The sequence below is a fragment of the Melitaea cinxia genome, chromosome 5, assembly GCF_905220565.1.
Source record: "Melitaea cinxia chromosome 5, ilMelCinx1.1, whole genome shotgun sequence".
NCBI classification, from domain to species: domain Eukaryota; kingdom Metazoa; phylum Arthropoda; class Insecta; order Lepidoptera; family Nymphalidae; genus Melitaea; species Melitaea cinxia.
Window position 1 is genome coordinate 14,277,013 of NC_059398.1, and position 19,511 is coordinate 14,296,523.

The 19,511-nt window shown below is 32.2% G+C and overlaps 1 protein-coding gene across 1 annotated transcript in view; it reads left to right on the plus strand.

The window, feature by feature from the left end:
- LOC123653864 overlaps window positions 1-19,511 on the plus strand; it is a 124,721-nt gene that overhangs the window by 63,638 nt on the left and 41,572 nt on the right. Inside the window, exon 6 of the mRNA XM_045589842.1 lies at window positions 12,201-12,337. Within this exon, the coding sequence (XP_045445798.1) occupies window positions 12,201-12,337 (137 nt within the window). The remainder of the gene's footprint in view (window positions 1-12,200; window positions 12,338-19,511) is intronic.

The window sequence follows — 19,511 nt, forward strand, 5'->3', positions numbered from 1 at the left end:
TAAAACATTTTTTTTAAATAACAGTTGAATAATATTGACTTTATATTTAATTTTCCCACGTAGTGTATATACGCATACAAAACTACATGTAACGCTGTTTTCACACATATACAACACGTTCCATGTTAGACAATTTAAGTAAAAAAATACATTCATTTACAGTTGAGTTCAAAAGGTTTATCAAAGTGTACCATCGCTAAATCACTTTATTCAACTAACAAGTAGTCTGGCGTGTTCGTGATATGACTGTTTCCCCTTTTTCTTATTTAGGCAATAGCATTCCGTCAATCGCTCCCAAAAGCCTACATCCTGATATCCATTTGTACGCTCGATTTTGCCGGAAATGAAAGCCGATAAGTAGAAATTATTTTGTTCGGAGATAGATGTAAACATTTTTCTCTTTCTACATTCGTGTATCAAAAGTAGGTCACGTGATTATTGGGAAAAAGCATTGTATGTAACGTTTTCTTTGTTATTAAAGACGCTTTAATTATATATTATATGTATTAGCCAGTACCATCCCACTGCTGGGTATAGGTCTCTCTCTCCATATAGTAGAACGGTTAGAGCTCATCACCACGCTACTCCACTGCGGTTTGATGGATATATTCCGTTCTATGAGTATCAATAGCTTTCAGATGCCTAGGGCAAAAACCGGGACCTACAGCTTTACGTGCTCTCTGATACATAGTGAAAATATCCACAAGGACTGATACCCATGCTGGAAAGAAATATTTGTAAAAATACAATAATTAATCCTGAGCGGTAATGGAACCCGCAACCGCCGGCGTGTAGGCGTTTACGTGGCACACGCATACTAGTCTATTCCAGAGTCTGATGTCTATATGAGACAGCAAAAAAAAGATCCGTATTCCTATTTCCAATTTTTAATTACTAGCTCACTTATTTTGACATAAGAATTACTTTAATTATAAAATAAATGCGGTTTCCCTAATTACTTTCTAACACCAAGCATAAGTTTATGCATGCATTTTAAAGTATGTTTGTTTTTCTACGAACAAAAGATTTATTTAAAAGCACGTTAGGAAATATGAAAGAATTACTAATTTATTTCTTTTCCAGGATTTTCAAGGATTTTCATTAGTAGCTTCTTTATAAATAGAGTACTAATATACTCACTACGTCTTAATAAAAATAAAGCTTTAGTTAAAAAGGAGCATAGGTGTCAATGTGTGATTATGCTATGAAAAGTAATAGCAATTTACATACTTATCTATGCAAATACATAAAATTAGAGTGTCTGTTTGCAATATTAAAATAACCGCTTTTTACTAAATTCATATGGATGCATACGGTACATATACCAAAATAAAAAAAAATCCAATTTTTGTCTGTCTGTCTGTTTGTTCCGGCTAATCTCTGAAACGACTTTTCTTTATATGATATAATGGGCTTACTCTTGACCCCAGTCTAGCTCTAGAGCAGACACAAGGTCGAAGATGGAGCGAACTCGCTCAGAAGAAGCCTGTTCACTCGCGCTTTATACGTGCTCGGATTGTATGAACTCGGAAATACAGACAGCAATGGAATTCCACTCCTTGGCCGTGCACATTAAAAAAGATGATTCGAAGTGCTTTGTCGACTGGACCGATTTGACGGAACTTTCACTGGCAGATAGTTGATATAAAAAGGAGTAACTTAAGCTACTTTTAATTTAGATATTTATTTATTTTATAACCCTGAAAACTGAATAATAATTATTTTTAAATTCCACGCGGACGAAGTCGCGGGCACAGCTGCTAGTATTATAATAAATTATGTTTTACTTTTGCATTTGCTATACACAAAACTTTTTTTATATATAAATAGGTCGCCAAACAAGCTTAAGGCTTACCTAATGGTAAGTGATCACCGTAGCTCATAGACGTCTGTAACACCAGAAGCATCGCAAGCACGTTACCGATCCTACCCCCAATTCTCTAGGAACTGTGGTCACCCAACTCATCAACAGAGGCACAAAACTGCTTGAAAACAGTATTATTTAGCTGCGATCTATAAGGTCGAGGTATTATATTACCCCAGTCTGGCTGCTCACTTGTGTGAAACTTTGTGGAAAGTTGTTAAAGAATGTTTGCAACATTTAACTAAATCTTTATAACTATATTTAAGTCAGAGTCAAGATGTGAGAATTTTATTCCTAAAACGAAATCCTAAGAGACTAACTAGACCTTCATAAGAAGAAACCGTATCGCGCCATCTAAATTTCACAAACGAAAGTGCGTGTCATAGCCACTCCGTGTTTTAATACTATGGATAATGTTTACTTTAACCGAACCAAAACTTCACCCACGTCATCATAAACCGCTTTATAGTCTCGACACTCAAGCAAGCATTACCTTGATATTTGCGTTCCATACATCAGGGACGCGAGATGAATGAGGCTTCCAAAGGGTCACAGGAGACATCTTATACAGAAGCTTATCTTGTGACGTGCGTGGGCTCTCTGTGAATATGCGACATACAATATTTACTACTCGTTAAGAATGCTTTTGGTTAGGAATTACTGTTTTATTACCGAGACAACATGACAGGCAGATGGTTCCGAGATTTTAGCTCAAGTATTAAAGATAAAATAAGCCTTATTTTTCTGCTTATTATTTTGATTGCGAATCTTTGGGCTAATCAATTTCCTATGTTGTCACAGTCAAAAAATAAAACATGTGCTATCTACTATCATATTAAATAAATAGCTAAAATGTGACTTAACCCTGGAGTGGTCGCGTGGATTACACGAGTAATCCACACATATTAAATCTAAAATATCTCAAAAACTCCCAAATTAAATGACGAGCGTTTCTAGGTATTTTAAGTTGAATAACTGAGGAATACGTTCAGTGCTGCGCGAGCGCCGTTCACGTGTGGTTGTGTCGCAAGAGGCCCGTAAAGTTCGTGGATTACACCTGTATGCCGCGCGACCAATTATGTAAGTAATTTGAACATAATAATTTTTCTTTTTTATTGTATTTTCATGATTGATTCTTTATAAATATAGTCGTTTTACTACTGTGCGTGTTTAAAGTATAAGACACTACAAAATAATATGTATATTTTTAGAATAACAATGGAAGATCGGCGCCAAGCTCAGATAGAGGCGTGGCTAGCTGCAGAAGATGATCAGAATGAAATATACGAAGATTGTTCAAGTTCAAATGCCGAAGAAGATCACCTTGAAGAGCAGGAACATCTATCGGAGTCCGAGCAAGGCGAAGAACTTCCAGGTGAGGCAAGCAATTCTGAATCGGAAGATGTTGAGCCACCTCAGCGAAACCGACGCGTTAACTTTTATTCTGGCGTAGATAATACTATGTGGTCAAAAACTGGCCCTTTGAATAGAGGAAGAACTCGTCAACATAATATTGTCTTTGTTGCCCCTGGTCCTAAAGGAATAGCCAGACAAAAAACTACTCCGGAGGCCTGTTTTGCCTTATTTTTAGATGATAACATAATAGATCTCCTTACCAAATATACAAATATAAAAATAGACTATATAAAGAATAAATATGCAAGAGAGAGAGATGCTAAACAAACAGACGCAATGGAAATGAGAGGCTACATCGGAATTCTACTGATGGCTGGGGTAATGAAAATAGGCCGATTGAGCGTTGCCCAAATATTTGAGCACGTAAAGCATACAGGAATTGATGCTATTTACTTGACTATGTCTGAACAAAAATTTAAATTTTTGACACGGACTTTGCGCTTTGATGACGTTAGAGATCGCCCAGTTCGTGCTTGTATTGATAAACTGGCTCCAATAAGAGAGTTTTTAGATTTGTTTCTCATAAACTTTCAGAAATATTTTATTCCAAGTGCTGAAATGACGTTGGATGAACAGCTCTTGTCTTTTAGGGGACGCTGTTCTTTCAGGCAATATATCCCAAGCAAGCCGGCAAAATATGGAGTGAAGGTTTTTGCTCTCGTGGACGTTCATTACCCGTACACATTCAATTTAGAAATATATGCAGGTCAACAACCTGAAGGCCCATTTCGCTTGAGCAATGAAAGACATGATGTGGTTATGAGGTTATCACGTCCAGTGCTAGGTCAAAACAAAAATATTACTATGGATAATTGGTTTTCTTCTCTTCGTGTAGCAAAAGAATTATTTGAAAATGGGACCACTATGGTTGCCACAATTAGAAAGGATAGAAGAGAAGTACCACGAGAATTTCGGATTGCAAGAGGAAATCCATTATGCTCTTCAAAATTTGGATTCCATCAATCATGTACGCTAGTTTCTTATATACCTAAACCTAACAAAGTTGTGATTTTGATGTCAACAATGCACAATGACTCTGCAATTGATGCCGATACGGGAGACCGTCGGAAGCCAGAAATAATAACTTATTATAATCGAACAAAAAATGGTGTCGACTTAGTAGACAAGATGTGCTCCCTCTACGACGTGTCCAGGAATTCAAGACGTTGGCCTCTAACTGTCTTTTTTGACTTGATCAATCTAAGCGCACTAAACGCGTTATGTATTTATACCGCAAACAAAAATTATGAAGCTGTCCGTCGACGTAACTTCCTTATAGATCTGTCTTTGGCTTGGATGAAACCTCAGGCTCGACGAAGATTGGATAATAATAAATTACCAAGAAGTCTGGTATTTAAAATAAAAGATTTTCTTGGCATTATTGAAACGGAAAACCCGGCTACAACGTCAGCACAGGCACCAAGTACTTCCGTAGGTCGCTGCTATGACTGCGGTAGAAAGCGCAACAAAAGCACTCGAAAACACTGTAGCACCTGCAAAAAGTTTATTTGTGGCGATCATTCAAAGATTGTCTGTCTATCTTGTTTAGAAAACACCAATTAGAATTAAGTATTTTTGATTAGTTTTTCTATGATCTCAATTATACCAAAAGATGTGATTTTTAGTGCCATAAAGGGGTATTGTTTAATTTTGTTGATTTTTTTAAAGCACTGAGGTTGTGATTTGTTTATATTGTCTATTTTTAAGTAAAGGAAACTTTAATTATTACATTTCAAAAGAATAAAAAAATAACTGAAGCCTGTTATATGTTTTTATTTCAATTTATAAATGGCATACACCTGTACTCCACGCGATTAATCAGGTCAGGTTTAGGTACGCGACCACTGTAGGGTTAAGAGAATAAATAATGGGAAACTTCTAATCTAATCTAGTAGAACTTTCAAAGAAATATTGCTGCCCTGGACTCTGAGTAGTTATAAAATGTAGGTACCTACGTGTTTCAGTTTTTCAAATTTTTTGTATATTCATTATATCACTAAAAACTCCCAACAGGGTAGCTGTTAAATTTTATGTTTTATTCCGAATTGGCATTTTAAGTTAATCATAACAATAATTTATTAATTTTATATCAGATAATTGCCTACTTTTGGAGCATATCAGCATAGTAAATTATACAAAAAAAAATCGATATAATTTTATTCGATTTGTGACAGAGTACATACAGATGCATAATACAAGTTTCGTTGTTTTTTTTTAACAGATTAAAAAAGTTTGTTGGATTAGGTATTTATTATTTCGTGAAATAATTACAAATTACAATATATGTATATATATTGTTATTTTATTAAAATAGTTTTATATTAGCTTAAAATTATTCATTAATATTTGTATGAAATATTCCTTGCACAACCGCCATTTCTTTCAATTGAAAAAAAAACCACGGAATTACGCTAGGGCCTACGCTATAGGAGAACACGGCGTAAGAGAGGAATATCGCGTGCGGACGGGACAAGATGGCGGCGTAGAGAAAAAATGCGGCTCATGAAAAGATTAATATTTGTTTTTAAGTGTTAAACGTTTAATTATTATTTTTGAATTAATTAGTATTCATTGCAGCAACCTACTGAGTCGTTCTATTTCATTTATATGAGATGTCAAATGCTCTTAACGAAAATTAAAATTTTCAATCTTTGGTCATAGATTGAAATGTGTCTGTAGTTTTTTGAGAGAAGCCTACCCTTATTGGAATTTTTACGTCATTATTTTAACTCTGATAATATGATTCAGTCTTTAGTAAAGTAAATATGTGTCGTATAAATTTCAAAACGTGGTTAATTAATACTTGCATCAAAATACTAAAATTTCTACAATGTTTCAACGTAATCATACAAATGATTATTCTCTAACTTTAATTTATGTCTTATATATATATTACTATGATATAAAACCTTTCATTAAATAATTAATACATATTATGTATCTTTATACAGATTTTTGTCGTGGTCTGAGTGTTTTTTCAGTCTTTGGGGGTCTCACCACCGTGTCTCGGAGAGCACGTTAAGCTGTTGGTCCTGGTTGTTATCATGCATACCTGATAACGATCGTTACTCATAGTAGGGAATATATCCGACAGCCCGCATTGAAGCAGCGTGGTGGATTAAGCTTAGATCCGTCTCCTACACGGGGAAAGATGCCTATGCCCAGCAGTGGGATATTACAGGCTGAAGCGTGTGTACCTATCCGTATTTTACGTATGGAAACTCTGCTAGCAATGAAAGAAGAATTGTTTCACAAACATTTAAAATGTTACGTCTAAGAATCTATTTTAATAAAGAACTTAAACATTGCCTTAATTTAATCGTAGCTTGAATAAAAAATAATTACATTTAATGTCCATGGTATATAAAAAAAGTTGAACGCTTTATTTATTCCTTATCACATAAATCACAACGTTCACACGCAATTATTTTGAACGTTCTCATTACGCCCTCTCGTACGCCACGTCATGATTCACAACCCTCGCCGAGTGCAATTTTCAAAAGCGCCTAGCGAATATTTTTTCAGACACGTTGAGAATTAAACATCGACAACGTTTTCAACTTTAATTAGTTTAGAGTCAATTAGTCTAGTGGTGATATATTTAAATCATATGTAAAACTGAAAAAGTAATTTTTTTTTGACTGATGATGCCATTTAAATATAAATACGAAAAAGTTGTTGTATGTACCATTTATTGATGTACTGCAGAAAATATTTTGCTCAAACCTTAGAAAAGCCTAACTGGTAAAGAATCTCAACCTAACAGGAGGCCATAGTCAAATAATACCGTTCCGAAATAGTGTTGCGTTACTACAGTGAGTTACTTAATGTGTAATTGCTATATGTCCTTAACACTTTCTTCCTTTAACTGTATAGGTTCTACTACAAAATTAATATCTTCTAATAATTGTTAATTTTCTTTTATTATGATTATTAAACATCCAATTATTCTAATAACTCCCTAATATAAAAGAGTTTATAAAATCATATATTAACAATATTTTCCAAAATGTATTACATAAAAGAAATAAACATAAAAATATTTTAACAATGTAGCCAAATCGGTTGACATGACAACCACTAAAAATATTTAGGTCCAACAAAGCGAAAAACACAATACCGTCATACTTTTAGCCCGGCATTCGTTTGAAGCTCTCTCTTTGATTGCAATAATGCGTAAGGTACTTGGGCACTAGGACACGTTTGTGTCTCGATTCACGACATGGCTTTGTATAGTGTAGTATCGGTATAACTTGTCGGGTGTTTGTACGGTGTGCACTTGGCAAGCGAAGCACCCTACAGCTGATGCATTTTGGTGCTCAGAAAGTATAGCTGTGCTAGTTTTTGGATACGTATTACTGAACATGCAATTTCGTCTTCAATGACGAAAAAATCGATGAAACATTTCGATGATATGTTACGTAAATCTGAACGATTATTAAGAATATACGATTTGATTTCGGAATACCGTCTTTTAATTTATGTTTTGACATTCAATCCTTTAGAATGGAATATCTATAAACGTTAAATGCTAAACTTTTATCTTTAAATGAGGCCTACATTTACTTCAACAATAGACATCACTGTCGCCTTTTGGTTTTCATGACAAAAGGACTGGAAACGATGCCAGAGATATATTGGTACGTTTGTTCCAATTTTACATCACCTACTTTATGATTTCTGTTTGTATTGAATTTTATTAGACAGTTTTGTTTGTTTACGAGTACAGCTACTACGTAAAATAACATAATGATTTCAATGTTATTTTTTACTTTATCATTATTTTCTTACTATTTGAAATGGTTGCATAATATAAAAATTTACTCAATCTCGTAAAAGATAGGTTGGTAAGAAAATTTATATTAACTTAGCTGTAACATTTCTTGATTAAAAGCTTTTTGGTGCCTAAGTTAATATAGCGCCATGTTTATACTAAAACACAAACTGAATCACAGTTTCTCAGATGTCACTTGCACGACCCAGAGTGTTTGCAAACAAACACATATCTCAAGTTAAATAGCACGTCTCCACTGTTTGATTGGTCACAATATCGCCAGTTGTATCCACAAGGAAAAATCGGTATATTGAAGATTTATTGCGTTTCCACGGCTTTATTAAATCTCGATTGGATTTCTTTGCTTTGGTTTTATCGCTATAACAAAAGTATTAGTCGCACAAATGGTGATGTAATTCAATCATATTTTTTCTTGTGAAGGTAATAATATAATGTAATTTTTTTATGTATGAAAACCAAAAAAGAAAATAGCTCTTAGGTTCGTCAATACTCGAATAATATTCAAATTATATATTTTGAGTTTATTATATATTATAAATTTATTCAAGAAAGTACCTTGTTTATAATAAAATATATAAATTAAATAAAACCTCTACAGACTGATGATGATGATGATGATGATGATGATGAAGTGTTTGGTCACCTTAAATTTCATTATTTTATATAATTTGCGATTTGTTGTTCTTTTTGTTGCCAAAAAAGCATATTAACACCGAACTTTGAAGCTCCGAATTGTGCTACCATTCTGAGACACATATTTATTGTTTGGGCAATCAACTTGAAAGCTCTCAGTCGCTCCCAACTTTGTACTGAAGAACAAGTTGCCGTTCCGCTCAATGCTTCTCAAACTTTGTGTTCCGTATCTTCTGTCTAATACGCCATGTTAATGCTTGTTGTTATAACGATGAATATAATGTTCGACTTATAAATATTCAGAAGTAGTATGTGCTTAGTTTAAATAACTAATTTCATATTAGATAAATAGATAATATTCTCTATTGTGCACCAAAATGTAAATTCTTTTTGTGTTGAATAGTCTAACAAGGAAGAATATGGGCTATATAACGTCATGCTACGACAAATAGAAGTTTAGCATTAATAAGAAATGTTATGAAAACGGGATGTTTTTTCTTTTTTGAAAGCTTTCTATCTGAATTAAACCTACCTACAAACCATTAACAATTGTAAAAAAAAGTCCGTAACAGCATATGTCTATCTCTTAAGAAATAATTATAACCTTTTTTGTGGTAATTAAGTCTGTTCTAAAATAATCTACTATTTGCGAAGGTTGTTTTATTGACATCATATAAATCCTTATCCAAGTAAATACAATATTCACCACAACTATTTGTTTTTAAAGAAAATTATCTATGAAATCATTTAATTGCAATGAATGTCGTGGCAAATACCATAGTTTTAAAATAATTCAGTAACGAATTAACGATCGCAAAAAATTAAAAGGTAATTTTATTGTAAGTTAAGGCAGACATATAACTTCGTACAAATGAAAAATACTTTATCAACAAGGCAATTTCATGAGGATAAACTTTGTCTTTTGGTTTGCACAATAATGGTTTAAATAATTTAAGTGTTTTTCCTTAAATTTACGCAAGTATAACCGCTAGTATAACACACAGCTAGTATAAAAAATATTTAAAATACGGCAATTATGATGTCTTGAGCGACATACAGTGCTTCCTAAGACATTGCTTAAAACAGGCTGGAGTTGGAACACGTCTGATTGGAAGCGAAAGGGAATTGACGGAATTTTGAGGATTAAAGGAGTTTTTAGAACTAAATTTAAGTCAGATCTAAGAGAACGTTCATGGGAGTTGTAAAGAAACATGAACCGTTCTTTGAGGTATTGAGAGGCATCAGGATTAAAAAGTACACAGTGGTAAAAGTACGTGAGTATTCTTGAGAAAGCGAATCGGGAGCCACTTGAGTTTAATGCGAAAATCATGGACAGGTAAGTATCAGGAGACATGGTCATATTTGCAAAGATCAGATATGAACCGTATACAGAGATACTGAAGCTGTTCAAACTTATTTAGTTGCTCCTCATTAAGGTCCTCATAAGAAAAAAATATATCTACATAGTCAAGAGTCGGTAAAAGGAGTGATGATGCTAACACAATTTTAGTAGGCTGAGAAACAGAGTATTGAAGTCGACAAAGCGAGCAGATTCCTACAATCAACTTCTTCTTCTTCTTTAGGATTAATGGCTTTCAATAGTGCAATCAACTTCTTGCTAAGCTTTGTTAACTAAGGTATCCAGGAGAGATATTAATCAAGTTATTAAACAAGACAGGTGAAATGAAGTGACCAATCTATGCGACTAACATTGGACTACCCACAATAATTACTTAAAATTTCGACAAGTTAACTTTTAATTCAAATGAGTTACTCCTTTTATGATTATTGTTCAAGTAATTATTTAGTTTATCTATATTTGAGGGTAGATCAGACAGCTTCGAATGTAAACTTGGAGATCACCTGCATACATGTGGTAGAGAAAAGATGTGTTATTGCTTATGGAATCGATAAATAGGGAAAATAGGAGAGGAGATAACACGCCGTTCCTTGCGGTACACTGACACTAACGTTAGTCCAAGCTGAATAGATATCTTCGCCCATACAAGTAACTGTGAAATAAATTAATCAACGATGGAGATATGTTTAAAAAACGTAAGGCAGATATCATAATATCGTAGTTCACTGCGTTAAAAGCACCACTGAAGTCGAGCAAAACTAACGCAGTAAGATTTCGTTTGTCCATTTCATGTCTAATTTGAAAAGCAATTTTGAGGAGTGCTGCCGATTCTAGGTGTAAAATATACATTTATTTATATGTATCATTTATGTGTAAGATATTTATTTATAATAACAATACATTTTAATGCACAATTTTACATTGAAATAAAATATTATGTACTCACAAAATATAGGTATAACGTACTTATGTAAACGTTTTCTTCTATCTAAATTTATTATAATGTCAATCATTTTTTGGCATAAAAGGCGAATTTTTCAAACTCTGCTTCCTTTAGATAAACAACGTGTTATTATTATGATGAGCGATGAGAGAAACGGTAGCAAAATGTACTTTTATGAATATAAATCAGGCTTATTTTACTGCACTATTCAATGTTTATAAAATATAATATTACAAAGCTAAAGAATTTGTTTGTTTGTTAGTTTCGACGCGCTAATGGAAAAGGAACTACTAGTTCTAATTGAAAAATGTTCGTGTTGGATAGTCCTTTTACCGAGGAAACCTAAATGATATTTAATTCCATTTTCCCCTCACATAAACGTGTATGAAATTGCGGGGCACAGCTAGTAAAATATAATATTGTGAAACGGAATGTGATTTTGTTATATTTTATACAACTATTATTTAATTTTGTTTTAAAATTAATAGCTAAGTAATTATCGCCATCATCACTGTCAAATGATGGATGTCCATTTTTTTAATACAGGTCTTGCAGTCTTCCACATTTCGCGGTCTAGCGCCAATGATATATCTAAATAATAGGTTGTAAATATGTAGCAAACTCAATTTAATCGATAAAATTTAAGCCTTATAATTATTTAAATTATTGTTTTAACTGTTAAACTATTGTGCGTTAAAACACATGTAACTATTCATAAATTAAAATATTAATGAAGAAGACAGTCATGAGATTATTACATTACAAACATTAATTCTGAACTGTACGTAGAACATTGAAATGTTAAGTTTGAAGGTATACAACAACCGCCAGGGTTGTTCAATATGTCAAGAGCTTGTCAAACACTGGGGGGGGGGTCCGAACAACTCTCGTTTCACCGGTGTTCTAAAACGTCTGTACAGGCAAAAATTGTAATTTATTTAACGGTTAACTATATTTCATCGTCGTTTGTCTTTTATGTATTCGTGTCCTTTTTTGTATATATGTACTAGTTTAATTTTTCAAAAGTTACTAACTAATAAAAATACTATACTATCAGTACTAATAAATAAAAATACTAGAGTATTTTACTGTACTGTAGTAGACTACAGTACAGTAAATGGATAGTAATAAAATTGCTGTAGTACGTACTGTTTTGTTGACAGTTTTTAATATTAATTTTTATTTTCAGGTTGCAACAAAACGTACTATGGAGATATCGGCCGTACGTATGAGTTGGAACTTCATAGACCGAGAGAAGATCTTGTACCATATATTTGCCTCTTAACAATCACTGCTGCTGGAGGGATACATGGAGATCTAGTACAGGTAAGTAAAAAAGAAAAAAATATGTTATCTAAAGATTAAATTACTGAAATTGCAAAAAACTGATAGTGAGATTGATCCTTTAAATGAAGATGAACAATTAAAATTACACTTTTTATTTTACCGGTATTGCAGGTTTCGTTTTACCGTTATAATGAAATTACTAAAATATTTGTCGGTCGTTTCGATCTATTTTTATGAAAATTAATTTCTATTTCTTTTAGTTAGAAAATTCTCGTAAAATATTTTCATATTGCTATCGTGCAAATTATTCGATCTATAAATTTAAAGCTCACAGCAACTCAAGCACACAGTCCGAGTTATCACAACTTAGTTAAATTATATTGGAGAAATTTTATATTTTCAGTTTCATCAAAAAGTTTCGAACATTTATATCTTATATCGTAAGGATAAATATACTGTTATTTTAAACGAACGAGTAGGAAAACCTTTCAATATGTAGGCCATTAATTCCATATGGAGCGACAATGAAAAAGTATTTATTATATTACAACTGAAAAAAAAAGTATTTCTGGTTAAGAGATTCCCTTTATAACTTTAGTTAATTTTATAAAAAGCGTAGTATCTTCTTTACGTAAAGCAAAAACTTTGTACCCCTTTTAACAAAAATTGTTCGGACAGAGGAGTATTAAATTTCGCACAACTATAGTTTATACAGAGAAGTGCAGAATTCTAATAATTTTTAAACGACGTATAAAAAATACATTAAATTAATAAAAAAACATTACACATACTACCGTATATACTATCATATAAATTACTAGCTGTGCCCGCGACTTCGTTCGCGTGGAATTTAATAAAAAAGTTATTGTTTAGTTCGCAAAGTTATGAAATAAATAAACTGCTAAAATAAAAGGAGCCTAAGTTACTCCTTATTACATCAGCTATCTGCCAGTGAAAGTCCCGTCAAAATCGGTCCAGCCATTTCAGAGATTAGCCGGAACAGACAGACAGACAGACAGAACGACAGACAAAAATTGTAAAAAAAATTTTTTCACACATCACACATCTATATGCATTTAGTAAAAAGCGGTTATTTTAATATTACAAACACACACTGCAATTTTATTTATTTGTATAGATAATATTACATATTACATATTAATATACAAGCCGCACTATTGTAATATATTTTGAAAAGATAATATTAAATCAAAAAGAGGTTGAATGGTATTATAATTTTTTTATGAAAGAAAATCAGCGAAGTGAGTAAATAAATACGTAGAGATATTTCGATATTGAATTTTCCTACGGATTGGAATTACTGGTATACGAAATTAACATAAGAAGTCCTTTGCAATAAAGCATTGTGAGAAAAGAATTCTTTACAAATTTTAAGTCTACCTGTTAAATTAGACTACAGAGTAATAATTGTCATTGCTCGCAAATGAAAAAAAAAAGACTTCAAGTACATCGACATGTAATACAAGTTATATATATATATATATGTGTGTGTGTGTGTGTGTGTGTGTGTGTGTGTGTGTGTGTGTGTTTGTGTGTGTGTCGTTACGGCAGTACAGAATATAGCCATCCCCTATCTTCCTGCGGATGTCGTAAGAGGTAACTAAGGGATAACACAGCTCCACTACCACCTTGTAACTTATAAAGCCGACCGATCGCGGGATAACCATCCAACTGCTTCTTCAGTGCGACAAGGGCAAAACCCATGAGTTCGCGACCTACTTTTTGGCGCGAACTTGAGGAGGCCTATGTCCAGCAGTGGACTACGATATCATCACAACAGCCTTTCGCAGTCCACTACTGGACATAGGGCTCCACAAGTTCACGCCAAAAATGGTGTGAACTCATGTGTTCTGCCCATAGTCACCACGCTGGGCCGGCGGGTTGGTGACCGCAGGGCTGGCTTTAACTGCGATATGCTGAAGTGAGAATCCCCCTATATAATTTAGCTGTATGAATATATATATATATATATATATATATATATATATATATATATATATATATAATAGATGTTGGCTGATTCTTAGACCTACCCGACATGCACACAAAATTTCATAAAAATCTGTCTAGCCGTTTTTGAGGAGTCATTTTTACTATCATTGTAAAACGAGAATTTTAGATTGTATTGTTTTTGATTGAATGTAAGATTTTTCTCTGAACTTGTTTTTGTTAAATCATAATAAAATATAGCCTATATCACTCCTGAATAGTGTAGCTTTCAATTAGTGGAAGAATTTTCGTGATCGGATCAGTATTTGTGAAAATTACCCCCTACAAACAAACAAAGTTAGAAACTTTACCTCTATGATATTAGTATAGATAACAATATCCTACTACTTGACATAGGCCTCTTTCCCCATGTAGGAGAAGGATCAGAGCTTAATCCACCACACTGCTTCAATGCGGGTTGGCGGATATATTCCCTAATACGAGTAACGATCGCTATCAAGTGTACCCACTAGGACTGCACAAACACCCAGACCATGGCAAATATCTGTATGGCCAGTCTAAATGTTTGTCATGTGCGGGGATCGAACCCGCAACCGCCAGTGCAACAGCTATAAACCAGTGCTGCCGTTGCGCCAACGTCGTCGTTAGAGTTTACGTAATGTTTGTGTATAGTTTCGTAAAAAGATTGAAACTTGTTATAATTATTTTCTAAAAGTTAGACATTTTAATATAAAATGTGCAAAAGTAAATAATGGTTTCTTATTGAATATACTAAAATAGTTCTATCCAAATATTGTATGCTTAATATAAAACAAATAAACTACAATGCACATTGTATACAAATTAAAGGTGAATTGCTTGCATCTTGTAATAAATTTAATTATTTTTCAGTCTAATATTATATTTTAAGATTTTTTGTCTTGAGCTGGAAACTAAAAAAACAACCTTTCTCTCTATTAAATCTATAAAACTGTTATACTAGCAAGCTTTCTCTTTGCGCAAAATTATTTTTTTAATCTCTCAAGATTTTTATTCCTTACCTCTACCCATTTTCCTCAAAATTTTAGTACAAGTACAAACTAAATCGTGTATATTATAATTTAATAAATTTATATAAATATATTATAAGCTCTATTCTTCATTTGAGGATAGCTTTACACTAAGTTAATCTTAATTTTACTTTAAATATCTTTATGAATATAAAACCAAAAAGGTATTTTTTTTTTTCATTTAAGCCATGCTATATTTTGGCGCAAAGTATAACATACATACAACGTCCGTTCATATGAAACATTTCCAAGTTTTCAACGTTTTTAATAACTTGGTCTTGAATCCAACCTTGACATTAAAACTGTAGCACAGCGATTTTCATTTTAGAATATGTGGTGAAAAATGCCGAAATATTTTTTGTACATTTATATTTAAAAATACGCTCTGTTTTGGTTTCAAATTAGGTTTTAATTGTTTTATTTCTGATTTAAAATTTGTAGTGTTTCTGTGAGCGCTTTTGACAAAAGGCTGACAAACAATTATCTCTTTTGAAACAAACGAAAATGGTTTTTATTTTAATATTCTATTTAATAAAAAAATAAATAAATAGTATTTATAAACACTTTTTGTCTTAAAGTTTTTTAAAATAAAATTGAAAACTAATCTTTAAAACACTGAAATCTTTTACGATTTAAAAAAAGTAATCAAATACATACTAAAACAAACAATTAAAAGTAGACCATTCAGCATGTCTTTGTAAATAAAAGACTGTCGTTCAAAATGATTTATTACATCATGAATCAGCCTAAATGAAAAAATACGTAACTACACAAAAAAAAATATTCAAAAGTCGGTTAAAAATTATTTTCAGTTAATTATCTACGAATAACCAAGAATATATACGTTCGCCGAAGGAAAACATTTTGGTTTTAAATCTACGTCAGTGATACGACAAAAGCACACAGTCTTTGTTTACAGTTGTCGCCAAGGTTGGGGTCGCTTTAATGATAGCTGACCTTCTTTAGAAGACGACACTTAAGAGACGATGATGAAGACGAATGATTACATTTTAGTTATAGTTTAAAACAGAAATATTGTTAATGTTAATTTTTGTGCGAAGAATAATTATAGTCAATCGTAATACAAAGGTACAATAAAATTCGAATATAAATTAAAATCGAAAATTTTATTTTTAAATCTGAAATAAGTAATAATTGTTGTTTCCTGGTATTTAAAATCGTAAAATTATAGACATAAAGTTATGACATTACTATACTCAGTCCTTATAGAACTGACTTAGAGAGTTGAGTGAGAAGAAAATGTTCCGGGAGCCAGGTACAAATTTAGTCAATTATTTAGAAAATGCCCATATTTTTAAGAGAATTGGTCATGAAAATCTGTCACTGGCTCCCGGACCATAAGATGTGTGCTATTTATATATTGTAACAAAATTTTAATAATTATTTTGATGTAGATAACTAAACTTTATATAAACACAATTAATATATTAGAAATGTCTTATACATACTACAGCTCTTGATGACAGCAATTTTTATTTATTTATGAAATATTATATAAATGCTTTTTTACTATTTTTTCCATTTTCAACATGATATTCATACATTTAATCAACAATTAACAATAAAAAAATTAACAAAGTTTGCTAGGGTCTTTTAATTATATATAAGTTAATTTTACTGAAGCGCTTGAAAAAAAAAAACGTGCAAAACAAATTATTAATATTAATTTATACTTTATGAACATCCTATATCTGAGCAAAGATAAACAGAAGGTAAACTTCATCTGCAATATTGTAACAAAGCTGGTTGTCGGATAAACAGCTTGTAGAATTTCTGCCGAAATATGCAGATTTCCTCACTTTATGTACCTTTACCTTCGAATACGAGGTGAATTTTAAAGACAAAGCACTTGAAAGCATAGCGATGAGAGGTCAAATAAACACCCGTGTTGATTCACGTGTTATATTATCTAACATAGTTTACAGTCGCAGAGATGTAGTATGTACAGTTTATATTTTTGTCTGCGTATCTGGAAAATATAGAAAACAATAATAGGTTGTGCGTTCAATCCCTGATCACAGGAGAAAATCCTACTAGGGGTCGTTGAGTGTGAGGCGTTTGTTTATTTATTTATAGAAAATACTAACAAGAGAATTATCTGATAAAACATTACCTATTTGTTATTTATACCCACTGAAGTATGATCGTGAATCTAAACCACATCGACACGTGCAAAATAAATCATTAAACCAATTTAACCAATAAATAGATTGTTAATATACATTTATATATAACATAACTGCGTGTAAAGATTTTGATCAATATGCACTTTATTTCATTTCAAATATATTTTCTTAACGTATAAGTCGTCACAATAAAGCCTTTCTAAGCGGTTATATTCTTAAATGCAGCGTTGTCAGGTGAGCCGGAGCGTATTTTAATTCAGAGCCGTGTCTCCCATTCAAAGCTATGATAACAGATCCTTTCAGCCCTTTAAACTCGCAATTATGAGGTCACTTCACTTGTGTTTAAAATTTTAGTATTCGCCGGTGAATGAGAAAAATGAAACGTTTCGTTTACATTTCGGTGCTTTTTAAAGTATTGTCGCTAATGTTTTTGTTATAATGCAAATGTTTTTAGGTTGTAGCATATAAGAGTATTTAGCACTTCTTACAGTTTGTGATAAAATGATTTGGTTACGTTAGTTCGATTATTTTAATTTTGCATGTTATTAGTTAAATTATTGACATAAATTGTATTTAATCGGTTATGAATATTGTATATGTGTGTGTATTTTGATATAATTATCCTTTGTTTATTTTGTTTTTTTCTGTTTCTTTATTAATTATGTTTGTACACTGCTGTTTAATTGTATGGACTTTGTCTGAAATAAAATGATTATTATTATTATTATTATTAGTTATCTAATAGATTCTAGAACTATAAGACTCTAGAGTATGATGATAGTTTTATGTTCTTAGTCATCAGCATGAAGAATTCAATTGACTGACTGAGAATGAGCGAACAGGTAATCTAAGTCTTTCCTCCTATATTCTTCTTTTCTTATTATTCCAGTCATCCTTTCAATTTTTTTTTTTATGTTAGTGACATGAGTCAGGAAGGCTTTTTCATTGCTGTTCATTACGACCACAACTTTTCCTTAAATGTATTCAATCTACTTCAAACATTGGAGAATAAACACTAATATACATTTGAAAATGACTATGTATTGTTGTAATATATTTTGGATTTAGTTATAAATTGTATTGCTACATCAAAACCAAAACTCACGTGTTTATAATGCTGCATATTCCCGATAAATAATAAATAAATCAACGCTTCACAGTCAACAGCCCCCAGTAGGATTTTCTCCTGTGTCGGGGGTCCGGAAACACACACAATACACAAACACAATGCCCGGACCACGACAAACATCTATATAACTCGTGACCGATAGCGCAACAGCTAGTGCTATGACCGCTGCGCCAACGCGTCGTAAATCGATAAATGAAACGATTAAATATAGAAGAAATAACAATTAAATTCTACAACAGATTTATGAATTTTCACAATCGTGATATTGTATGCGATCAATACAAACTGCATTCATGCACAGCATAATAATGTCGAAGCAAACGAAGTATGCATTTGACCTAAAACCTTACATTACAAGTACACAATTTGTTGTTTGTCTTTGTGAGGTCGATTGTTCATAACGCAGGATTTTTTGTAATGAAATTTACTGAACTGAGGCTTATCGTGGCCTTTTTAGCACGTCTATATTTTTTACTTGACCTTATTGTATCTTTTATAAAACATGACCTTTTTCAGTCATTGCTATATACGGTAAATGACTCCCAACCCTAGCTATTAATATGATCCGCTTGCTTTATCTATAAATATCCCGTATCGTATGAGCCAGGTATAAAATAAACTAATAAAGGATGACTTACGGGTCATCAAAGACGGTAATAACGCGTATGTGTCTATAAACCTTGCTCTGGATTTTTATATGCAAATTTCCTTTCAATGGTTTTATCACCGCCGGGTGCAAGATAAATTTCAGAGAGAAATCGATTTAAACTTAATATCAAAGTAACCTAAATACGTATTTCTTTCGATTATAAAAATAAGTAATACCTAAGTACATTTTCCTGTTATACAACAAAAGAAAAAAAATTTACGCGCCAAGTTTTATGTCTATAAAAAGTTCTTTTTTTCTTTGTTTTCAC